This window comes from Camelus bactrianus, chromosome 28, assembly GCF_048773025.1.
Source record: "Camelus bactrianus isolate YW-2024 breed Bactrian camel chromosome 28, ASM4877302v1, whole genome shotgun sequence".
Taxonomy (NCBI): Eukaryota; Metazoa; Chordata; class Mammalia; order Artiodactyla; family Camelidae; genus Camelus; species Camelus bactrianus.
Genome location: NC_133566.1, coordinates 15,719,510 through 15,735,838, shown reverse-complemented (window position 1 = coordinate 15,735,838; position 16,329 = coordinate 15,719,510). Strand labels below are relative to the sequence as shown.

The 16,329-nt window shown below is 45.9% G+C and overlaps 1 protein-coding gene across 1 annotated transcript in view; it reads left to right on the top strand.

Annotated features, from left to right (window-relative positions):
• The first annotated feature begins 1,030 nt into the window (after positions 1–1,030).
• FER1L5 (fer-1 like family member 5) overlaps positions 1,031–16,329 on the top strand; it is a 31,350-nt gene continuing 16,051 nt past the window's right edge. Inside the window, 12 exon segments of the mRNA XM_074354474.1 lie at positions 1,031–1,090; positions 1,160–1,228; positions 2,602–2,748; positions 3,639–3,682; positions 3,776–3,858; positions 3,934–4,028; positions 4,973–5,101; positions 6,175–6,352; positions 13,800–13,924; positions 14,787–14,887; positions 15,619–15,796; positions 15,872–16,027. Of these exon segments, the coding sequence (XP_074210575.1) occupies positions 1,031–1,090; positions 1,160–1,228; positions 2,602–2,748; positions 3,639–3,682; positions 3,776–3,858; positions 3,934–4,028; positions 4,973–5,101; positions 6,175–6,352; positions 13,800–13,924; positions 14,787–14,887; positions 15,619–15,796; positions 15,872–16,027 (1,365 nt within the window).

The window sequence follows — 16,329 nt, the reverse complement described above, 5'->3', positions numbered from 1 at the left end:
TGGTGGCCAGGACCCCAGGAATCGTATTCCAGCTCCTCCGCTTATGAGTGATGTGATCCCATTGGACCAGGGACTCTGTGAAGGTGGGAGGCCTTGGCTTAGTCAGCCTGGATCCCAGAGCTGGGCCCAGTGCCTTGTACGGACAAGATGCCCACCAAAAGCCAAACATACAAATGCATGGATGAGTGAATGAAAGAAACAACATGCCTGCAAATGGTACAACACTGAAAGTGTCACCGTCCCCTTTGGGTCTCAGTTTCTTCATCTATAAATTGAAGGTTCTGGGCAAGAGAGTTGCTGACATTCCATGAACCTCTATAAACACACAGTAGCATTTCCCAAAGTACACTGATGGATGTTATGTGCAAAGAAAGGATCCTATGTTCAAATTTGAGGAATGTTGGGTTAAAGATAAATAAATTTGTCTTAGAGTTCAGAAACCATCATTTCCACCATCTTCTACCTATTAGAAGAAGTCAGTAAATCCAGCCCATACATAAGGGGAGGGATATTAGTGTAAATCTTTTGAGGGGGAGAGCACGAAAGGATTTTTCGACATATTTTAAAACCACCACACTAAGTTTTTATTTCCCATCGAGTGGTGGGAAGGTAAGTGAGATGCTGTTGGTAGTAGTGGCACACATTTTTCAAAAATTTTAATATTTCTGTGTTTTTCCTAGAGTATATTAAAAAGTTTAACCAGTCCAATTAACCCTTGACTTCACTGACATGATTGCTTAGAATAAGGCTAGATTTAAAAATGAAATCAAGTGATGTTTTGGAAAGGGGTATACCAGCATGGGCTGATGCCACAGCATCATTGCTGCTGACTTTTCTGTTGGGGTCTTAGAGTTTATTGAACAAAATCTCTGTGTTTGCACTCTCTGTAATAAGGTTAGTAACCCTGGATCTATTTAAAAATTAAGTCCATTGAAAGCTGACTTTAGGAGAAATGTTATGGCAGGTGCTCAAAGGGCTGGAGTTGTAGCTGGTGAGAAATTGTCAGAGTGTCTTTAGACCAGGGATTCCCATGACCAGCCCTGCGCTGCAGACGGCGTCCATCTGTGGGCTGGACCAGAAGGGCCTGGAGGTGAGGCCAGTGGAGGGAGGAGGGAGGCGAGGAAAGGCTGGCACTGACACTGCTTTGGGGTGTTCTCAGCTCAAGACACACGTGCAGACCGAAACCGAGAGCCCGATATGGAACCAGATCCTGACCTTCCGGATTCAGGTATCACTGTTCCCTCGCACCTGCTCTCTTTCCCCTGCCCTATAAATGGAAGGGGAGTTTGGGTGCTTGTTGGGGTCAGGATGGATGGAATGTAGGGGCCACGGAGCACAGTAGTGGTGGTGGTGGGGGTCTGCCTGATAGGGAGCACGAGAAAGCCCAGGACATAGCAGAGAACTTAAACGCGCCATTTCCACATACTATTAAAAAAAAATCACTTTAAAGATTTATTCTAAATTGTATTATGCATTTTCCTATCTTCTAGGCAAACTGCCCTGAATATAATTATAGCTTCTTCTTAGTGGCTTAGAGGCCCTGTGGGAGCCTAGTTCTACACTGGGCTACATGAAGTGTGGGGCCATCTGCTCCTACATGAAATGCTCCAGCATGCTCCTCTCTGTGGGGTTCTGCAGTCTGCTTTTTCTAACCTTTCAGTCCTTCTCAGTCACCTGTCAGCGGTGTGGGTGCCAGTTTCCTTGAAGCCCTGGGAGAGCCTTGATTGCCTTTTAACTCCACACCAGGCTCCTAAGGGCTATGGGTAAAATAAGAGCAAGCAGTGTGTGAGGGAACTGGAGCGCTCTCCTGAGTGCGAGGGGACAGCTTTGTGTGGCAGAGAGCATTTTGCTTTCCCTATACCTCCCACCTGTGTGACGTGAAATTAGTCTGCTTCCTGGTGAGTCATCATTTTTAACCATTTTTCATAATCCCCACCCTCTTGGGTGATTTTATAGTCTCTTAAAGTAGGAAGAGATTTTAGGGAGGGCCTAGTCCATCCTCCACCTTTGCCCCCTTCCCCCTGTCCTGGCCATGATGATGCTCATGGCCGGAATCCTCAGATGCTCTGTGGATGCTCAGGGCCTTGGAAGTCCTCCCTCATGTCCAGCTTCCTTCAGGCCCAGAAACCAGTGGCACAGGCCAGGCCCCCTTTCATTCCTGAAAGAGGCCTTCTGATGTTTGAAGATGTCCAAACACCCCCTGGACCCTCATCCACTTCCCGCAGACACAGTCTCCAGGACTGGGGCCATTTGGTGCAGGCCTGATGGCCGCCAGCCCCCTGGAAATGCAGCAGGGAGATGTGAACCTCATGCTGAAGTAGCATCTGAGACCAGCTGGTCAAGACCCCAGCAAGGCAGCCTGCAGGGGGCGCACGGCTGAAAATGGCCTGTGCCAGTTAACAGTCCAAGGTCCCCCGGTAAAGGAGGGCAGCTGAAGCACAGAACTGGGAAAGGGAGGAGACTTCTCAAGGATGGATGAAAAGATGGTTCTGCCATAAATTCGAATTTGGAGGATGTGTAACGTTGGAAGACCTAGATGCCCAGTGGCTCCCATCACGCCACTTCTGGCATCCTTCCTTAACCTGGGCCATCTCCTCATAGCTCACTAACCAGCTGCACAGCTGGAAAGCCTTTTCGTTCCCCACTTCCACGACCCTCAGCTTCCACGGCGAGGGGAGGACCAGGAGAGTGGAGAACGGGGTGGAGGGAGGGGGCCAGTCGCACCCCAGCTGCATCCCAGGGACAGCTGTGAGTTAAGAAGAGGCCCCAGTGGAGCGGATGTGGGGCCTCAACCCCAGCAGCTCTGTTTTCTACATGGATTTTTTTGTCCTTATAATTGAAGACAGAGCAGAGATAAGACTCAGAAGCTTGGGTTCCAATCCTGACTCTATCCCTAACTGTGTGACCTCAAGCAAGTCCCTCTCTGGGCCTCACTCCCTGGCTGTACATCCAGATGACCACAGGCCTCCCTGGGCCGAGTGGGTCGGAGCTCTGCATGTGCCCTGAGAACTTCAGGAACTCAGCCTCTTTGTGCCTCAGTTTTCCTGTCTGAAGATGGGAATAATCATAGCACCTTGCTTGTGAGGTCCTTGGGAGGGGTCACTTAGTGATCCACGTAGATCATTCAGGACAGGCCAGTGGACAACAGAAACCCTTCCTGGAGTGGCAGCTACTATGATTTACTCTTTGAGGAGATAGACGTCCCACTGTTTAATGCTAAATGTAAGAAAGACATTCCAGGCCCACGACCTCCCCATGAGATGGTCTGGTAAACGTGCCTCCAGACTGCAGGGCTGTATGAGGACTGAGATGGTGGGGTCCACAGTCAGGTGGACCCAGGTCTCCCTGGTCCCGAATCTTATGCAATGATGGGGCTATTTTAAGAATGAAAATACAAAACGATCATGGGATACAATCCCAGCCTCTCCTGGGGCGTTGCAAAGGGCCCTGCAGTGAGGGGCCCAGAGCCTAAGGTCTGTAAGCTCCCATGGTCAGTCCCTCTGGACTGTGTTTAGAGGCTCACTGGTAACTGAGCCAGGCCTTGACCCAGACCCAGGACTTCCCAAGGGCTCTCAGTCTCGGCGGGGACCAGGCCATCTGGGCGGGAACCCACCGCTGCTCTCGCTTGCCCCTTGCAGCTGCCCTGCCTCTCCAGCTACATCAAGTTCAGAGTCCTGGACTGGTGAGCAACTGGGTGGAGGCTGAAAGACACATCGGGGAGGAGTTAATCTGAGCCGGGTCAGGGGCTCAGCCTGAGGGGTGTGTTCTTGTCCAGCCCCCGAAACAAGTGCCGGAATGAGATCGGGACAGTCAGCCTGTCCCTCAACCAGATCTCGTCCACGGGAGCGGAAATAGAAGGCAAGCAAGCCCCGGCCCCGCCCCCCGCGCCTCTCCCACCCGGGCCCCGCCCCCTCTCACCCTCTCCCCTTGCAGGAATGTTCTCTGGCTTCCTACCCTGCTTTGGCCCCAGCTTCCTGACTCTCCGTGGGGGTAAAAAGGCTTCTTCCAGGATCCAGGAAGAAGACGCCGTAAGCTTCTCATGTCAGCTCTAGGGAACAGTAGAGGTAAAACCAACCATGTTTAAGCCGCCCGGGCCTGGGAGATGCCTAGGGAGGGCCGGGCCGTGGTTTCTGTCCACCACACTCTAGTAGAGGACTTGAAGCCTGTACATAAAAGGCCATATAGACACGGGACATGTGCTGTGGCACGAGAAAGGAATAGATGGAGCGCCCTGGCGTTCACTGAGGAAGGGGCATTGAGATGAGACCCCACGTAAGTGTGTCAGCAGGTGGAAAGGACATAGGACACAAAAGGAACAGCACAGGTAAATGTGTAAAAGCGCTGGGTCATTCAAGACCAGTGGTAAATGCCAGAAAACCAACTGGTAAAAGAAGGGAACAGGGCTGGGAAGGACCCCGAGTGAGAAAGAGCCTCGGAAACCGGGACCTCAGTGCCATTAGGAGGCTCTCCCTTTCTCACTCCACCTCTTACCTCTGCCTGGGACTCACGCTTTCGGCTGTCCCGCCTCCCTGCAGCCAACAGGGCGGTGGAAGCCTCTAACAGGGAAGGCCAGGGAAGCATTCTAATTGGCCTTCTTAGGTCACATGTGCTCCCCTTGGACCAATCACTGTTGGCAAGGAGGCAAGGCGTGCCCTAATTGGCCGGGCTGGGATAACTCAGTAGTTATCAGTCTCCTCCAAGCAGGAAGCTTTTAGGAGGAACAGGGTACTTCAGGTGGGCCCGCAGGTAGAATGCATTTAGAGGAAGAAGAAGGGTGTAGAAGAGGGCTCAGGGCCCAGAGGTTTCCAGGCACAGCTGTGACCGGGGTTTTTGGAATTCCTCCCTGGGAGTGTGGTCAGCCCTACGGAGGAAGTTCTTGGACAGCCCTGTCTTTGCTACCGAAGATTCAGGGCAGACTTTCCTGATCTTTTTCTCATCCTTTTTCTTGCCGTTTTCCTCTCTTTTACCCTAGAATATTCCCAACACTGTTAAGGATGGTTTAGCTTATCGAGGCCGAGTCTTCCTGGAGTTAATCACCCACATCAAGTCCCATCAAGACACTAGGATGAAGGATCTCTCCCATGATGTGATCAGTATAGAGGTAATAGGAAATAGGTAACCCAGGAAGAAAGAGCCCCTCTGTCGGCCCCTAGTCTGCTGTGAGTCCCGTTCCTGACACTGCAAAAGGCCCTGGCCACGAGTGGAATGCACTTCTGGGGGTGTGAGAAAGTTTGGTCAATCTACTGACTCTTTACTAAGCCCATATGGGGGGCTTCCTGCTGTGCCAAGTCCCAGGAGGTCAGGGAACCTAGTAAAGACAAGTTAAGGTTTCGGTTTAAGAGATGTGTAGTCTAGTTAAGGAGAAGAGACGTTCTATAGGAGTCTAGATTTCTTCCTGAAGGCTAAGGAGGGCCATTGAGGCAGGAAGGGCTGGAGGAGCAGTGTTAAGAATAGATCGGAGGAGAGTAAATTAGATGCATAGAGGCAAGGGCATAGAAACTTGCTGCAGAATGGAAGGAGACAAGTTCAAGTCATAGCTAAATAAGGGGCTTAGAGGGGAAAAGGAGGGTGTTTTTTTTTTTTAAAGACAGGAGATTTGAGCTAGTGAACAGACTGGGAGAATGCAAACGTATGGCAGAGGTTGGCAACAGAAATGAGAGAGGGGCTAATGTGATGGAGAGAGAACCAGAGCAGACGGGAGTGTGGTGGGAGGAGGTGGCTCGAGAAGGGCCAAGAACAGATTTGTGTGTGTGTGTGCATCCTCCACTGCATACCCATGCCCACAGTCAGTCTCATCAGAGGGCAGTGTTTAGGCAAAAAGGAGAGGGATGTGGTGACCCAGCATGGGTAGAGGTGGGGTAGCCCAACTCAGATCCAGGCTGAAGAGGGAGAAGACCCTCCTGCCTGACTTCAGGAAGAGAAGGAACCAGGGCTGGCTAAGTAGAGGGAGCCAGGTGATGGAGGTCCTGGGATGAACTTCCTTTGATCAGTGAATGGGGGTCAAGGCAGATTTTGTAGGGGTCAGGGGTTCAGCATTGGTCTAGCTCACCCCAAAGAGAAGCAAAGATGGCTTTGAAAGAAACAGGGAACTTTGGGCTTGCCTCCATGCCTGTCTCTACAGTCTTGTCCATCCCTTGGCTTATGTACTGGGGGTGTGGGGGGTTATTGTTTTAGAAGCACCAGAACCGCCAAAAGTATGGGCTGTGCGTCATCTTCCTCTCCTGTACCATGATGCCCAACTTTAAGGACCTGATCCAATTCGAGGTCAGCATTGGCCACTATGGAAACAAGATGGACCTGAGTTACAAGCCTCTTGTCTCAACCACACAGTACAGCCCAGTGATATATGATGGTAAGAGTCAGATCCAACCACTGCAGAGAGCAGCCACTGCATCCTGGGCTCCGTGCTTGACCCTTTTAAGGGTATTAGCTCATGGAATGTTCATGGGCATTGTTAACCCACATTTCACATGTGAGGAAAATCAGCTTCACGGAGGTGAATAACCTGCCAAACCCTGCATAGCTAGTAGGTAGTGAACCCACGACAAGAAATGAAACTAGGTTTTGACTTCAAGTCCTTCTTTATGTATTCCACACTAGGACTTCCCAACCCCATCTTCTCTCCTACGACTTTGAACCACCCCCATCCATCCATGCAGCTACCAGCCACTACTCATCTTCCCGCCTTCTGTCCATCCATTAATCCATTTATCCACTCATTCATCCATCCAGCTACCACCCATCCACTGTTCCAAGCATCCAATTAACCACCCATCCATCCTTTCATTGAATGTGTACTTACTGGACACTTATATTGGGCACTGTAAAGTACCACTCGTCAAAGTGCAACCCCTGGGCTAGCAGCAGCAGCAGCAGCACTTGGGAACTGATTGCAATGCAGACTCTTGGTCCCACCCCAGAGCTGCAGAATCAGAAAACAGAACAGCCACCTGTATTTTAACAGGCCCTCCAGGGGACTTGGATGCATGCTAAAGTTTGAGAACCACTGCTCTAGAGGAACGCTGTGTCATTTCCATCTTTGTCATCTCCAGCATCTCATCACCCACTGAGAGCTTTCCCATGCATCTCACTTGTCTGCCTTTTTTTTTTTTTAAGAATAGCCTGATTGAAATTTAATTCACATACCATACAATTCATGCATATAAAGTATACAACTCAATAGTTTTTAGTAAATTCAAAGAATTGTGCAATTACACCATGGTCAATTTTACCACATTTTCATCACCACAAAAAGAAACCCTGTACCCACTAGAAGTCACTCTCTATTTCTCCCTTACCTCCCCAGCCTTAGGGAACAATTAAGCTACTTTCTGTCTCTCTAGAGTTTCCTATTCTGGACACCTCATACACATGGAGTCACACAGTATCTGGTCCCTGGTGACTGCTTCTTTCATTTAGAATGGACTACTTGTTTCTAAACTATGAAATTATACAAAAAGTATATTAAATATATATGTATAGTTTAAAGAATAATAAAATGTACACCCATGAACTGACCGCCTAGCTTAAAACATAGAAAATTGGGGTTTTTAAAAATATTTTATTTATTATTGTATTATTTTTATTTTGGCAGGGGTAAGTAATTAGGTTTATTTATTTTTAGAGGAGGTACTGAGGGTTGAACCCAGGACCTTGTGCATGCTAATGCATTCTACCACTTGAGCTATGCCCTCCCCACCTGGAAAATTATCTAAGCATCTTAGAAGTTCCCTGTATGCTCTTCTCAGATCCATTTACCCAAGAAATAGCCACAATCCTGAGTCTTGTGATAATCATATCCTTGCTTTTCTTTTTAATTTTTACCACCTACCTGTGCTACCCTAAACAGCATACTGTTTTTGCATTTTATGTAAATGTAACCTTTCAGTCTCTATTCATCTATTTTGCATGCTTTTCTCAATATTAAAATGTTTATATTGGTATGCATGACTGAAGTTCATTTTCATTTCTGTATATATTCCACTGCATGATTATACCACAAATTATGTGGTATATCTAGGCATTTAGGATGTATCTCCTTTTTTCCACAATAATAATTTTGTTGTAAACATTCTTGTATATGTCTCTTGGTCACAAGTGCAAGACTTCCTCTAAATTATATACCCAGGAGTGGAAGATAAATTCAAAGCAAAAATAATTATACCAAATTGCACTCTCATCAGCATAATATGAGAGTTCCTATTTCTCTGTGTTCTCATCAGTACTTGACATTGCTCAGCCTTTTCATTCCTGCCAATCGGTGGGTATTTTACAAGATCTTGATTTGCATATTGCTGATTATAAATGGAGGATGAGCATCTTTTCATATGTTTATAACCATTTGTCTTTCCTCATCTGTAAAAAGCCAATCGATATCTTTTATCCATTATTCTATTTGTCTGTATTTTTCCTATTAATTTGGACACTATTTTTTCTGGGAAAAATCTTTCGTCAGATGTGTGTGTTGTAAATATCTTCTCCAAGTTTGGGGCTTCTCGTTCTCTGAATGGTGGCTTTTTTTCTTGCAGTATTACTTACAAACAGTAAAATGCACAGACCTGACGTGTACAGTTGGATGAATTTTGGCAAACACATACATCCATGTAACCACCTCACGTAGAAAGTTCTATTACCCCATAAAGTTCCTACATGCCCCTTTTAGTTAATCTCCCCAGCCCCCCAGGAACAATCATTGTTGTGCTGTCTCTCACGATAGATTTGTTTTGCTTGTTCTACAACCTCATATAAATGAAATCATACATATAGCACCCTTTTCCTATGGCTTCTTTAGCTCAGCCAAGTGTTTTCACCTGTGTTGTCACATATTTTGGTATTTTGCTCCTTTTTATTTCTGATAGAATTCCGTTATATGAATATGACAGTTTACTTAGCCATTCCCCTGTTTATGGACATTTAGATTGATTCAGGTTTTGGAGTATTATGAGTAAAGCTGCCATGAACTTTCTTATACAAATCTTTTTGTGGAAATGTGCTTGCGTTTCTCTTGGGTAAATACCTAGGAATGGAATTGGGTTTGAAAGAAAATTACCTAACATTTTCCCAAAGTGGTTGCACCATTTTACAAGCCCCCAGCAATGCTTGAGGGTTCTATTTGCTCCACATCTTTGCCAACTGTTAGTATTGTTGTTCTTGTTCATTTGAGTCATTCAGATGGCTGTGAAGCTGAACCTCGTTGTGATGTTTCTTTTCCATTTCTGTAATCACTGATGCTATGAGCGTCTTTTCATGCTCACATTTCTTTCTTTTCTGAAGGGATTGTTCAAGATTTTGCCTCTCTTTCCCTGGGTTGTTTGTCTTTTTATACTGCATTGTAGGCGTTCTTGTATGTTTTGAATGCAAGTCCTTTGTCAGATACGGTCTGCTGATTATTTTCCTCCACTCTGTGGCTTGACTTTTCCACTTCCGAGCAGTGTCTTTGGAAGATCAAAAGTTTCTAATTGTGATGAAGTTCAATTTGTTGATTATCTTATCTTTTAGAGTAGTAAATTGTGTAATCTAAGAAATATTTGTCCACCCCAAGATCATGAAGATATTCTGCTGCGTTTCATTCTATAAGCTTTATTGGTTTAGCTCCTTTGTTTAGGTTTATGATCTAACTTGACTTAATTTGTGTATATAATGTGAGAAAAAGCTCAGGATTCTTTTTTTTTTTTTTTCTATACAGATACCCAGTTCAGCACCGTTTGTTGAAAAGACTGTTCATTCCCACATTGAATTACTCTGACACCTTTAGTGAAAATTGTTAACCATCTATTTTGGACCTTTTCTAGAATCTCTTTTCAGTCCCCTTGGTCTGCTTGTCTCTCTTTATGCCAATATCACACTGTCTTGATTACTGTAACTCTAGAGCAAGTCTTGAAGGCAGGTAGTATAAGCCTTCCAACCTGGTTGCTCTTTTACAAAATAATACAATTTCTGGCTATTTTGGTTCCTTTTCATTTTCGTACAAATTTTAGCATTAGCTTGATGATTTCTACAAAAAAAAAAAAGACTGCTGGAATTTTCCTGTCTTCTGTTTTAATCAGATGTGTTTTGGTTTGGTTTCAGTATTGCATTCTGTCTCCTCTATTGACTTACTAGCTATATATCTTTGATTATTTTTAGTTGTTAGGGGGATTACTTAAGTGATCCTTAACTTTTCAGAGTCTACCTTGAGTTAATATTATACAACTTCACATACAATAATATAATTATTATATATAATATGTAATACAATTATAATAGTATAATTGCATTTTCACCTTATCTTTGTTATACATTCTGGAATTGGCTTGCTAATATTTTGTTTAGGATTTTTGCATCTATATTTATGAGTGAGATTGATCTGTAATTTTTTTTTCTGGTAATGTCCTTGTTTGGCTTTAATATAAGAGTTATGCTAACTTTATGAAACCGATTGAGTAGCATTTCCTCTTTTCACTCCTTAGGAACATTTGGGCAAGACTGGAACCATGTGTTCCTTGAAGGTTGAGCAGAACTCACCTCTAAATATGAGGCTGATGGGTTTTTTTCTGCAATGATTTAAATACGGATTTATTTTACTTTATGATTATTCAGCTTTTCTGTTTCTTTTTAGGTCAATTTTGGCAAGTTTAATTTGTCTAGGAAGTTATTAATTTCATTTAAATTTTCAAATTTCTCAGCACAAAATTGTTCATAATATCTTTAAAATTTTTATTGTGCCAAAATATACGTAATCCTCCATAAATGTTGCACCAGTCTACCCTCCTGCAATGTGTGAAAGGCCTATCAAAATCTGGTATAAACTTTTGGATTTTTATTAGTCTGATAAGTGAAAAATGGTATCTTGGTGTAGTTGTCATTTGTATTTCTCTCATTATAAATGAGGTTAGACATATTTTCATACGTTTAAAAGTCATTTGAATCTCCCTTTCTGTTAATTGACTGTTTATATGTTTTTTTCTTTTATTCTATCGGGATGTTGGTCATTTTCTTATTAATTGCTAGGATTCCTTCATATGTTAGGGGGATTAGGACTTTGTGATATGAGCTGTAAATATTTTTCCCTTATTTGTCTCATATCTTTGCTTATGGTGTTCTAGGATTTTTGTTTTTTGGTTTTTTTTCTTCTCCATGAAGACTTTTTTTTTGGTATGCACTCAAACTATTTCTTTTATGGCCTCTGGCTTCTGAGTCATAATGAGAAAGATCTTTTCCATTCCGAATTTATTAAAGAATTCTCTCATATTTCCTTCTAAAAGTTTGTGGTTTCTTAAATTTGAATGCCTTTTATCTTTCTGATATTTTTTCCTATAAATTTCTTCATCTTTTTGTCTGGCTGCCCAAAGCTTCCTTCTTTATCTTGAAAGTCCAATAACTTCAATAGGATGTGGCCAAGTGTTCATCCTCTGAGGTCAGTTTTCCCTGGCATATGGTGTGCCTTTCAGTATGTAGATTCAAGTCTTCTTTTATTTTGTTAGTAATTTATTAGTGGTGTGGTATACTTGCCATAAAAATCCACTTGTTTTGTACAATTTAATAATTTTTAGTAAGTTTACATAGTTGGACAGCCATCACTGGGCCCCATTTTAGAACCTTTTTATCATCCAAAGAAATCCTTCATGCTTGTTGGTAGTCATTCTCCCATTCCCCTCCCTGGGCCCATGCAACTACTAGACTACATCTGTTTCTGTATATTTACTTTTCCTGGACATTTCGTGTAAACAGCATTGGACAATATGCAGTCTTTTACAACTGACCTTCACTTGGCATAGTGTTGAGGTTTATCCATGGTGTAGCATATATCAGTGCTTCATTCTTTTTATTGCCAAATAGTTTTCCATTGTATGGACATACCATTCATCATTTGTTTATCCACTCATTAGTTAAGGGTCATTGTTTCTGCTTCTACTTCTTGTCTTATTATGAATAAAGCTGCTGTGAACATTTGTATACAAGTCTCTATGTAGACATATACTTAAGAGTGGAAAGCTTTTTTAAAAATTAAAAAAAACTTTTTTGGCAGGGGAGGTCATTTTATTTTATTTTAATTAATTAATTTATTTTTAGAGGAGGTATTGGGAATTGAACCCAGGACCTCGTGCATGCTAAGCATGTGCTCTACCACTGAGCTATACCCTCCTCCCTGCAGGAGTAGAATAGCTTTTGTAGAAACTGCCAAACTTTTCTCAGGTGCCTGCACCATCTTACATTCCCCCAACGATGTGTGATGGTTGCAGTTTCTCCACATCCTTACCAGTGTTTGTTATTACGTTTTGTTTAATGTATTTATTATTGTGGACAGGTATCTAATTGTGGTTTTAATTTGCTCTTCCCTAATATCTAATGATATTGAACATCTTTTTATGTGCTTATTAGTCACTCATATATCTTCTTGGTTGGTATATGTCTGTTCAAATCTTTTGCCCATTTTTAAATTGGGTTATTTGTCTTATTGAGTTGTAAGTGTTCTTTATATATTCTGGATACAAGTCCTTTATCAAATATATGATTTTCGAATGGTCTGTGGCTTGTCTTTTCATTTTCTTAACAGTGCCTTTTGAAGTACAAATGCTTTTAATTTGGCTGAAGTTCAGTTTTTTTTCTTTTATGGTGTCATATCTAAGAACTCTTTGCCTAACCCTAAAGTCATGAAGCTTTTCTCCTATTTTTCCTTCTAACAGTTTTACAGTTTTAATTCTGACACTTAGCTCTATGTTCATTTTGAATTAATTTGTGTACAAGGATCTGATTTTTCAAACACTATTTGTTAAAAAGACTATCCCTTTCCCACGTGAGTTTTCTTAAATTATATTTTTAAATATTCTGTTCCATCGTTTAGGTTTTTTAGGGGCTTCGTTTATGGGTTTAACAATTCTCCTTGGTTTTCTTCTATATCTGTCATTTTCTCCCTAATCCTTTGTGGCTCTTTGTTTCCATCTTATTTGGGTCACTTTTCTTATTGCTGTGCCTCTCATTGAATTGTCTACAGAGTCCAATCTCCCTTGGGCTTCCTTTTAGGTGGCCCTTCTTGCTGGGGTGTTTTTGTTTTTTCCTCTAATCATTGTCTGAGTCTTGCCGGCTCACATTTCATTGTCTGAGTCCCGAGCACGTCCTGGGGCTGTTTTTGCTGGCACTTTCTGTACTCTGCTTCCATCAAGCTGAGCTTCCCACTTCCCCAGGGGACTTCTGTCACCCTCCCACCCTTGCAGCTACTCAGGCACTCACAGTTGCTTTTGGCAGTCCTTATGTATATTTTGAGCCTGCAGTTTTTCTCTGTCTCCTTGTTTTGCTGAAAATGGAGTTATTTTCCTTCTCCTTGTTGCTTTTGTACACCGTCCAAGAGCAGCAGAAGAAATTGCCCTCTGGTATCACCACACTCATATCTGAGAGCCCCAGTCATGGACCTCTGCTTATTTATCATTCCAGTGATTCACTCAGTGCCAGGCTCTGAAACTGGTGTCCTTCCAATAATTCTGAAAAATTGTAAGATACTTTCTCTTTGAAAATCACCTCTTCCCCTTGCCTCTTCTATCCCTCCTCGAATTCACTCTGTCCTCTATGGAACCTTTCATTCTGTTCTTCCGATTTTAAAATCCCCCCTCCCTGTTTTTCATCTCTCTGGGATGCATCCTGTACAAGTTCTTCTAGCTCTTTTAGGAGAGGCCCGCAGCCCACCCTCCGGTGGCAGGGGTCCAGTTAGGACGCTTAGCAGATCACATCCTACAGGAATGAAGTAGCCCAGGGAAGGTCCACTGAAGGGACACGGTGGGGGGACCTAACCCTAAAGTCCCACCGCATGTGTCTCTGTATCTCAGGGAACATCTACCATTACGTGCCCTGGTACAACACCAAGCCCATGGTGGCTGTGACCTCCTTCTGGGAGGATGTCAGCTTCCGCATGAACTGCCTCAACCTCCTCCAGTTCACTCGGGACCGCCTGGTGAGTGGCACGGGGGCAGATGGAGTGCAGGGAAGGACCCGGGTCATTGATGGGAGACTTGGGAAAATGGATCACAGTCACAGGAGACCAGTTACTCAGCATCCTCATGCATGACAATTGAGATGGAAACATGGGCATAGGCACCGAAGACATGAAGATGAGTAGACAGTCTTCACCCACAGGGAAGTCAGATGTGCATATAGTCAGCATGTGGGGCAAGTAGGGCTGCAATGCAGACACAAGTACCAAGAGCTACAGGGGCAGAGAGGTTGGGGGTGGGGGAGGCAAGATGAAGAGAGGATAGTCAGAGGAGGCGTTCAAAAAGGAGGTGACATTTTGAGCAGTCTTGAAGAGTGAGGAGTTTGCTGGGGGCATGGTAGGGGTGAAGAGAAGGGAACAATGGGCAAAGCCATGGTGCTATGAAGTTCGGGGGTGGTGGGGGCATGGAGGTGATGTGGAAATAAGGCCAGAGAAGCTGGGAAGGGTCAGATCACAAAAGGTCTTAAGTATCTGTTAAGGAGGAAAGCCACTGAACAGTTTTAGGCAGGAGAGCCACCTGGTGCCTCTGCCTCAGAAGTGACTCCCGTGCCCACAGCAGGGAAGCCTAAGGTCAGGACTCTGTAACGCCTTCATGATCCCGACCCATCCTGGCTCCTTCCTGCCACTCATTTCTTCTGTTGGGCAGAGGGGAGGGGGTGTGACGATCCTAGCCTTGCAAGGGCATGTGACAGCTTTGGGCCGAGCCCCATGTGACCCTTCAAAGGTCCCCAAATCCTGACTGAAAACATCTTGGGCCAACAAGCCCTGCAGCCTGTCCCGGATGAGCCCCATGCTCACTTGCCGTTTCTCTACCACTGGACAGAAAGCCAATCTGGATGCCCTGAAATCCATGAGGAACCCAAGGGACCCAGCTCTGCTCCCCCAGTGGGAGAAACTGCTGAGGGAACTGGTGGAGGACTGCAAGTAGGAGTGGGGAGCGCCTCGCCCGGGGCTAGGGCTGGGCTAGACCAGGCTGACGCAGGGCGGGACTGGGGGTGCAGACAGGACCTTACAGAGCAACCCCTGCTGCCATCCTTCCATACCGCTCCCCACCACACACATCAAGAAATAGGAGCTCTGCTCAGATCTCTCCTGAGACAGCAGAGCTGCTTTTCCCCTATTCAGGCCCTGACCTCCCCAGCCAGCACCATCCCTGCTGTCCCCACATCCATGCCCAGTGCTCTTACCAGACCAGTCCTCTCCCTGTTCTCCAGACAAGCCCTGCTCAGTCCCGGCTTGCACCTTCTCCCCTGCCATTCCTTCTGGCCACAGGCCCTCTTCAAGGCTCTGCCTGTTTTGGAAGAGCCATTATAAGGCCTCTCTTGGCCCCGCAGCCCCCTTGGACCCCCATCTCTACTCCCCAGGGTTGGGTTGGCCCCCGACTCCTGGCTCACACCCCTGTCTATGAGGAGGTCCTGAGCACAGGCCTGGAGTGCTGCGGGGGCTCGGAGGGCTGGAGGGGGAAGGATGAGGACCCAGGGGCCAGGCCCCCAGTGAGCAGGCTTCCTAAGGGAGGTGGGCAGGGCTCCCTGGCTCAGGCCAGCAGGAGTGGAGCAGGACCTCAGGTCTAAGAAGGGCACTGATATGGAGTGGGAGGTCGCGAGATGGTGAGATGGGACAGAGGCCCAGCCCCCTCCCTCCTGGTTTGGCCACAGGCGCCCTCTGCCCTGCATGACCGATCAGCCCAAAGCCACTAACCTGGACAAGAAGAGGTGGCAGCTCCGCAGCCTGCTTCTGCGGGAACTGACCCAAAAGGCCAAGGAAGCCCAGCCCAGGGACATGGTGGCCACCGTGGAGGGCTGGCTGTACCGCCTCAACGCCGTGCTCCCTGAGGTGAGAGCTGGACATGCTGGCTGGGGAGCAGGTCCTGGGGCTGGTACGCGGGCCTGACGCTCTCCCGTCTGGCAGCCCCAGGTGAGCCTCCCTGATGTGATGATCTGGCTGATATCCCAGGAGCAGCGCGTGGCTTACGCACAGGTGCCCGCCCACAGCATCCTGTTCTCTCCGACCGGGGCCCTGCACTGTGGCAGGTTCTGTGGGAAGACACAGACCCTCTTCCTGCAGGTGGGGAGGCCGGGGGTCCGCAGGGGAGGAGAGGGCCCAGGACATCCCAAGGGAGAAGCCCTGAACTCCTGGGCAGCCCCCATGAACCCTCCCGAGGGCAGGCCCACTTCCTCTCTGCCAGGCCCTTTACCAGCTGAAATGGGGTTTAAACAGTATCCAAAGGAAGGTGGGGGCCTGGGAACATCAGCATGGGGCGATGCCAAATCTATGTCCCTCATAAACGTTCCTCAAATCCGTCTGCCTCATCAACCTCACCCTCACTTGGTCTAGTCCCTGTCATCTCTCCCCTGGACCATGACTGG